This window comes from Primulina tabacum, chromosome 14 (assembly GCF_025594145.1).
Source record: "Primulina tabacum isolate GXHZ01 chromosome 14, ASM2559414v2, whole genome shotgun sequence".
In the NCBI taxonomy this organism is placed as follows: domain Eukaryota; kingdom Viridiplantae; phylum Streptophyta; class Magnoliopsida; order Lamiales; family Gesneriaceae; genus Primulina; species Primulina tabacum.
In genome coordinates, this window is record NC_134563.1 from 2,066,714 (window position 1) to 2,075,905 (window position 9,192).

At 33.4% G+C, this 9,192-nt stretch overlaps 1 protein-coding gene across 1 annotated transcript; it reads left to right on the forward strand.

The window, feature by feature from the left end:
* The first annotated feature begins 2,200 nt into the window (after positions 1-2,200).
* On the forward strand, positions 2,201-7,862 carry LOC142525219 (uncharacterized). The gene is made up of 6 exons (XM_075629420.1): positions 2,201-2,706; positions 4,572-4,700; positions 4,807-4,927; positions 5,028-5,109; positions 7,163-7,316; positions 7,479-7,862. The coding sequence occupies exons 1-6, from the start codon at positions 2,407-2,409 to the stop codon at positions 7,626-7,628; spliced, it is 936 nt and encodes a 311-aa protein (XP_075485535.1). The 5' UTR covers positions 2,201-2,406; the 3' UTR covers positions 7,629-7,862.
* Positions 7,863-9,192: the final 1,330 nt, after the last annotated feature.

A 9,192-nucleotide genomic window follows, 5' to 3' on the forward strand; every position in this document is an offset into this window, starting at 1 on the left:
TTGAATAAATTCGATAAATAGGATTATCTATAGCTAAGGAATTAAATAAACAAATTAGTCAAGAAATGCAAAAATAAAATATTAATTGAATTTGGAATACACGATTCCTTTCAAAGATCATCAATCTGTACCCATAGTTTCTTAATGTGTGCACACCCCAGAACCTTCCCTTGGTTGAGAAACTGTTGAAAGATTTCGCTGGTTGGACCTCCTCTCAATTTGTAGTGCCTTCAAAAACAAAAACGGGGTCGAATAGATCAAGAGAATCTTGAATATTTTGCTGCAAAATGCCAACCCCTAATACATTGGATAACCATATGATCTTTAGAATCTGACAGATCATTTCCGGCTGGAAAGTGATAAAGCTCACAAGTATATTCATCCATAGTCTTTGAATCTTTGAAAAGCTAGATCCTGTAATTTTTGGTATATGGTTTGCTCCACGAGGTTATTTTGGCTTTACCTACCCATCCTTGAACGGTGAAGTTTATTCTGCTGCCACCAAACACTAGCACGCCCCCTGAATCTGGTCGCCACTTATTACACTCTTCGATCTTCTAATAACTAGTTACTACTTGATATCCACCAATATGTCACCCACATTAGTAATCCAATCCAGAAACTCCTCTGGTTGCAGACTACCATGCAATTCAGGGATATTAATGCGAATCTCGACCTCCCATCGCCGATTGTCATCATGCCTTGGTTCATGTCGCCATATGTATAATTTATATTCTTGGGTATAGTTTGATACATTAGATATCCCACGTTTGGTACCCTTTAGAAAGCTCATGATAATATCATGGGCCTGTGATAAATGATTTTATATAGTGATAAAATATTTCTTTTATGAGATATGATAAAAACACCACAAATGACTTAATTTTTCTCAATATATAAAAATCTTAAACCCTATTGTTCTCTCATTTCATTTGTTGGTAGAAATTAAAATCAAATAAATATTTTATTTACTTTTATATATTATATAATATGATAATTATATAAATGAACTCGAGATAATTATATAAATGATTTGTATAAATCTCAATAAAATTATTAGTATCACTCTATTAACCTTAAAAATTTATATTTGACTTTACTCACAAAATTAAGGGCTCAATTATCATATTATATAATATATAAAATTAGGTAAAAATAAATAAATCATGCAAGCACTGTCGGCGCATGAACATATAAGAAATATGAACTCAAGCAACAACTTTGAAATGATAAAATTTATTATGATAAGGTTAATTTTGTCATTACAATCTAATATATAAATTTAATCACTCTTATTAAAATCATACCAAACATTAAATATAATATCCTACATCTTATTTATCATTAACTTATCCTTATATTATATATCACATTTTATCATATCATCTATATCAAACTATGCCTTACAATATATGATGTTGATACGTAGAGTGTCAGATGAACACTTTCATTATCCATAAAAAAATGACAGGGTACTCATACAAAAAATATCGAAATTGCATAACAAACAACTAAAATTACTAAAAATTAAAAGATATAGAATTAACTCGACTTTGACACTACGAAGGACCAAAATCTTACAAAACAAATATAATTGTCCAAAACTACAATATTTCCTTATGATATAAATAAGTTTACGTCATTATTTTTCAAAAATGAAAAGCATAACTTGTCCAATACTTCAAGAAGAGAACAAATTCATAAGTTTAGTTTTTGTGTCATCTACTTTTCACTTTAATTTGATTATTTTTGTAGCTGAAAGAGTCAAACTCGGAATCTTATACCAAAATTGAGATTATAGTGTCGGATTATCTATAAGTCATCGACCTTTAATTAATGAGAAACAAATCTAACAATTCACTATTTGATTCAAATTGTTGTATAAACTCAATATATTTAAAACTAAGTGTAAAATTTTATATTTATTAAAATGGGAAAAAGGATGTGACTGGGATTCAGATTCAAAATCATTATTATGTAATTATATTATTTTTGAAAATAAATTGAATAAAAGTATCGATTATATGTTTTTAATATTAAATATTGAACTTTAGCATAAAAAACCTAAACCAAGTATCCATATATTTTAAAGCTCAATAGAAAAATAAAAGGAAAAATTAATTTAACGAAAACAGTAATAAAACAAAATTGACTTCTCTTCTCTCTTACTAACATCTAGATTGTAGCTGACTCACTCCTCCCCATCCCGACTCTCGCTTTTCACGCGTGAAGTTCACTCTCCCAAGTCAGTCGTCTTCATTTCTATATAGCCATGGCCGCCACCTTGGACACCCCTCCGTCGTTTCATAACAATCAACCGCCGCCACTCCAAGACCTACGAACGTCGGGTGCGGTTTGTACGGACTCATATTGCGGATAGTGAAGCCACTGTTCTGACATTTGTTGATGGAGGAGCTGGCGGCGTCTGAAGCATACGCTCCTCGGACGATACATGCGTGGAGGACGCTGCTAAACTGGCTAACGTTCTTTTTCCAGATTTTCGGTCAGATCCTCCGAGGTACGCCGTCGTTTGATCAAGTCCTCTCTCGTGTTGGCCTGGGTCATGGATCCTTTGTCTCCTCTACGCCTCACGAGACGCCGCAGTTTAAGCCTCTGCCGATTGTTGAACTCGTGGAAGAGACGCCACCTTCTGCTGCCGTTCCAGTTCTCAGTGGGATGGTGGCTTCACCTTTGGAGAAGCTAATGGTAACTTTTTTCTCAATGTTTGCAATTTTGAACTCTATCGGACGAATATATGAAGAAAGTTTGTTGCTTGTAATGTTTTAATGGCTGAGGAGTTCACTAAGTTGATGGGTTAATTATCACATTACGATATATTAAGCTCACAAAATTGGGCAAATTTTGGTATACTTTGTTGTACTTCATAAGCATGACGAAGATGGCGATCCATAGATCACAAAGAGACTTATTTTTGCTATTAAATAATAAGTTACAACAACTATGTTTCGGTATTAGTTGTTGGTTTGCTTTTCTCTTGAGCGAGTAATGAATGCTCGCACCTTTATTTGTCGTGAAATTGGGGCTCGTTGTGTTTTAATGTGTTGTTTTTCGGGTTGTTGATCATCTTGATCTTTTCTTTGATGGATATGTATGAGATCAAACTGATAAAATTACACTTTTAGATTGTAGAGACTGACAAAACGTAGATGTATTGACGTTGGTGTGAAAAAAATTGATTCTGTTGTTCAATGCTATCTTTGTGTAATGTGCTATCCCCATCGGTGTCCCAGAACAGAAGATACGGTGCAGTCGTCATAGTCAATGCTGATCAAAAGACTTGTTTGAAATATAAATGCGCAAGCAGAAAGCACGATTTAACTTGGGATTTCTCAATTTTTTTTCAAAAAATGTATTAGGTGCCATGCTTAGGTTTGGAAGAAATTGAGCAGTAAGCCGTACTGTGATCTTGAGCCATTGAGCCGCCTAGTCCTGATTAATTTAGAGGGAATACATAATACAAGGGGAACAATTATTGAAATAGAAAGTTAACCGCAAAAAATAAGTTTTTACCAGAACAAAGTTCTCTTATGATGCATTGGATCTGAGACAAGACACAATTGAACTTAAGTCCAATCCAACATCCATCTCCCAAGTGTCGTCTCCTTACAATATTCCTAAGAACTCGGTTAGCCATTTTCTCCTGACCCCTTGTTTGAAACATTCAATATATATTTCAGGGCAAATTAATAAGTTGCTAACTTGGTAATTACAAGCATAAGACAACAGTAACTGATATCTAGAACAACTAAAACTTATATCTTACAATCTTGGGAAAATAAGCTGAACACATCAAATAAAGTGAACTAAAACGGAGCAATACATACAGTATTAGTAGTTGTGGCTTATGAACTCATTAGTCATCATACATTGATTGATCATCAATACTAGTTCAGGCTATACCGCTGAGAGAGTGTAATAACAAATACTTACTCCTTCGCCACGTCGTATTTATGTGATTATTTAACCTTGCTGTTAATGTGTTGCATGGACTGAATTGACCTCGCCATCCCAGGTCTTAACCAGGATGTTGCACTATTTGTCTGGTATTCATACTGGATACCACTGCATTCATTCGTTTAAAAATTATAAATAATAGAATTAATATTCAAATTTGACTTCCAAATAAGTGCAAGGTTCTTTTATAGTTATAATGGCTGTCACAGTGGCAGAATGTAATTTCTTAGAAGAGTTTTTAATAAGATTGTGACTAAATATACCACATATTTAAAAATTTCATATACTTTTGATTTATCTTTACTGTGGCAAATAAGATTTTCTCTGTTTATAGGCGTATCTGGTTATTTATGTCCATGCAATATACCAATAATTATAACTTATCCTCTTGAAATGTGATGGATATTTTATTTGTCGTTATGTGTTCAATTATAATTACGTATAATGCTTTTAATATTTTAATGCTCAATGGTTTTAAATATCATTTCTTTATGTTACAGTCTATCCTTGTTGATTGGCAGTACGTCATTGTGCTCTCTAAAGTGTTTGGGCATGATTGGCTCACTTTAATAATCACACCTATTTACTGAACATAGGTTGTTCTTGATTTGGACGAGACTTTAGTATGTGCATATGAGACATCAAGTTTACCTGCTATGCTTCGTAGTCAAGCTACAGAAGCTGGTTTAAAATGGTTTGAGCTTGAATGCATCTCTTCTGACAAGGTGAGTTATGTTTCTGTTCAACATCGATATTAAAGCAGAAGTATCCTGTAGGTCTTATCTTGTAACTTTTCCTTTTAATTTAATTTTTTTTACTGTATTCTTCTAGGAATATGAAGGCAAACCAAAGATCAACCATGTTACAGTTTTTGAACGTCCTGGGCTGAAGGAATTTCTAAACCGACTTAGTGAATTCTCCACACTTGTGTTATTTACTGCTGGACTTGAAGGTTTGAAGTTACGCTAGATGCCATACTATTGTTGGTTTTCAACTAAATATTTCCATGTTTTATCAAAAATTTATTAGATTTCCGTTTCTGTATTCTGCAGGCTATGCCAGACCTCTTGTTGATAGAATAGATGTTGAAAATCGGATCAGTCATAGACTTTATCGACCTTCAACAATTAGTACGTAAGTTAGCTGCTGTTCCTTTGGTACTTCTTAGAATATCTGTAACTGTCTTTTTTTATACTTGTCAAAAGCTCACTGGCCATGCTGCTTTGATGTGTTTGAGGTTTTTCTTATTTTCTTTACGTTTTCATGTGAGAAAGATTGGTTGGTACCGCTTAATAATGGACCATTTAAAAGAGAAATTTGTGCAAACGACTGCGTAAGTGTGTGTACGTGTGAGAAGAAGGATCGAACAATCAATTTATGATAGTGAAACTGACTACTTGACACATACCTGATGTATGTGATGCTTAAGTAGATATGGGAACAATGAGATGTTTAAAAAATATGGGAGAGATGAGGGCATGCCTTTAAAGATCAAATCAATTTTTTGTGTGGGATTGAACATTGTACTTGTCTTTGGACCACCTTTTTGATATAATAATAATATACTTGCTTCTGAATTTCGTTTGCCCTACTTTTAAATTGTGAGAAGAAAAATCATTGTTCTTTATCAGGTGCGAGAGTAATAAATTATAGAGAAAAAAAGGCTACAGATTTTGTAACCAATTCAGCTAACTTTGAAATTATCTACGGCACAACTTCAAAATGGTAAACTCTTAACTACTTCCTACCCTTTTTACGGTACTGTTGCCAACACAACTCTTAAATGGCAACTGTCTGTGGTTATTCTCCCTTTATAGCTAACTCCGATCTTCCCCTCATCACAAACCAATGAGCCTTTGAAGATTTAAGGACCCCAACTTCTATCTTGCAAGAGAAACCATAGGAATCGAGCTTTCCCAGAGACACCAAATTCCTCTTCAAATCTGCAATCCAAAGTATGTTCTTTCCCGTTAACTTTTCGGATATCAAATTTCGTGAAGCCATTATCAGCCGAATTTCCCTGATGTAACCTGGCTCAAACAACACAAGAGAAAAGATCTTGACCCATGCTCCCGAGCTCTCGCACTCTCAGGTTCCCGAGCTCTAGTCGCTCTCTAACGCACTCTCACGACTCGCTCCCAAGCTCTAGCACTCTCGTCGCGTGCGTCTCTCTGCGCCTTTATGCTATTAGGTATTTGTAGATCAACAATTGAGATAAAATGAATGCTATCTATGCTGCAACACAACTGACCCCAACCCAACTAGTACACTCGACTCCTAATCCTACTAGGACTCTTAGGTTAGTTTTCCGCAGTTATCCATTTTACAACATGTTACATCTTGATCTGTCCGTGTGTTTTTTTGTTCCAACAAAATCTAAGTCAGCTGTTAACATGTACCATGAATCAATAAATATGACTTTTATCCATTGTCTCCTACATGAAAAGATTTTGATTTCCAATTACGGTGTTCCTGTTGCGTACATCAACTGATTATACTGCATGTTAGATGACTTGAAATCTAGAAGAAGCAGCTCCATGTTCCTATTTAGTTCTCCAAGTATTGTGATATATAAGTTACAAGTCTAATAAATGAGCAATGGAAAGAATGAAGTTGAGAGTTGGGAAGTTGATTAACATCCTATCTATGCTTTTACCTTGATCTATTATCAAAACCCAACCCGGCCCGGCCCGGCCCGCTTATTTGGCGGGTTGGAAAAACATCAACCCAACAAAACCCACTTTGAGTTGCCGGTTAGGTGACCCGCAAAAAAATTAAAACAAACTAAAAAAAATAGTTTAACAATCCATTCCTAAAATTTAATATTAATATTCTTAATAAAAATTCTCAAATATTTGAGTAAATAAAATATTTATATGACTCAAATTGAGTATACTTGAGCTACCAATTAATGCATTAAGCAATATTATTAAAAAAAAAAAACAATACATATATATCTTTTTTTAATTAAATATGAGTGAAAGTATTGCTAAATCTTAAAAAAAGCTTTGATATGAAAGTTCAGTTACATGATATGTTTATCTTGTTGCCTGATTTGCGAATTGTTCATCTATTGCTACAAATTCATCGATTTAGTCATCTTTGTGAACATTTGCTACCATTTGAATATCCATGCTTTTCATATATATTTGTACTGGGTGTATAAACACAATTTGAACCATCACAGGGAATATCGTGATCATGTAAAGGATCTATCTTGCTTATCAAAGGATTTATGTCGAATTGTTATTGTTGACAACAACCCATTTAGTTTCTTGCTGCAACCGTCAAATGGAATTCCTTGCAGACCATTTTCTGCGGGACAACCACTAGATCAGCAGGTATCCCATCTTGTCTTGGTAAAAATTTTGTTCTTCCCTTCATCAGCCAGCCCCAAACTCCAGATTATTTATCCAACTATGGTTGTATATTTGGATACCGTTTATGCAAAGTTTCTTGTCTCGATATCATACGTAACTTCTGTATAATTGTATACTAATCAGCTTTTGGAAGTTATCCTCCCATTGCTCAAGCACCTTTCTCTTCAGAAGGATGTACGGCCCGTGCTCTATGAGAAGTTCCACATGCCCGAATGGTTTCAAAAGCATGGAATCCCAGCTTCAGGATGGAGAAATATAGGATATAGTCCTTGACGCTGCTCGTCTGTATACACTGTAAACATATGGCTGCATAGATAATTATTCTTTTCACAAGGCGATGTCTGTTTTGATGTTAGGCTAGTGCCACTGTTTTGTATAGCATCTTTACGTGCACAGAATCGGTCGTCATATTAGATTCTTGTTTCATGTTAATAGATCATTACCTCCTCAGATTGGATGTACCTGCATCTTCTACTGATACGGCATAATTATTTCAGTTGCTCGAAATTCTATCGGCGTCGCCTCCTTGTCTTGTTTGAGTTCTTTTGTGCATTGTATTGTTAGACTAGGTGTTCAGCAAGCTAATTTATTTGATTTGATATGATTAATAATATATATTGATAAAAGTATGGTCAAAGAATTATTGTATGTTTTGGTTTTGAAAATAGTTATCCCTTCATATTAAAATAATAGGAGATGACTTGTAAAAAAAATACAATTTATTTATGTTACATCAATTAAATAAAATTACAATATTATATTTATATATATATTTAAATATATGTATTGATGGTTGAAAAATGAAATATTAAATTTAAACAGTCAAATCAAAAATATTATTTATTCATTAATATTTCACATACAACTTAAATATTTTAATAATCACAATATTATACATCTATATAATCTCATTAGTCCAAATAGGTTCGAGCTAGACTCAAACCCGATCGAATATTACATTTCAAGTTTGAGCTGGGCTTGTAAAAACATCGAGTTACCCGAACATGTGCTCGAAAATAATAACATATCAATATTGCACGGAATTTATGTTGGCAGGTAAACAAAACATTCACATTAAAGCATACCTATCGAGTTGTTCTAGGGCTCCTGTAATGGAGCCATAACCATTTCAACATATCTCAAAAGAATTTATAACCCTAATATTAAAAAAATTCCTAAAAGATAAACTTAGTTATTAGCAAAATGAGCCGATAATCATTGCTATTATGCCAATAACAAGCTCAAAAGCCATTTGGTGACTCAAATAGAAATGGGTATTTAATCTGTTTTTTTAACAAATAAATTCGGTACCCAAAAATTTATTTTGAGATCTTTTATTTTCCTATAAAATATGATATATGTGATATCTTTGTCTCACATCTTAAAAATTAAATATTTAAAATGAGTTTATAATAGGCTTACAATGAACTTCTATAGCAACTTGAATTAATCATTTTCGTAAAAGCGATGACGAGTAGGGGTGTACGTAAACGAATCGAGTATAATAGATTAATATTTTATTAGTATTTGAAATTATTGAATTCGAACTTAACTCGAACATTTTCAAATTTTTTTCTGAATCTAATTGGAGCTAAAATTATTTGATCAACACTTTGCTGTTTTGTTACATTTTGTTAATATAATGTAATTGTTAAAGAGTGGGTCTCATGTGAGACTATCTCACGGATCTTAGTTTGTGAGACGGGTCAATCCTACCTAAATTCACAAGAAAAAGTAATATTCTTAGCATAAAAAATAATATTTTTTAATGAATGACCCAAATAAGAGATCAGTCTCACAAATACGACCCGTAAAACTGTCTCACACAAGTTTTTAC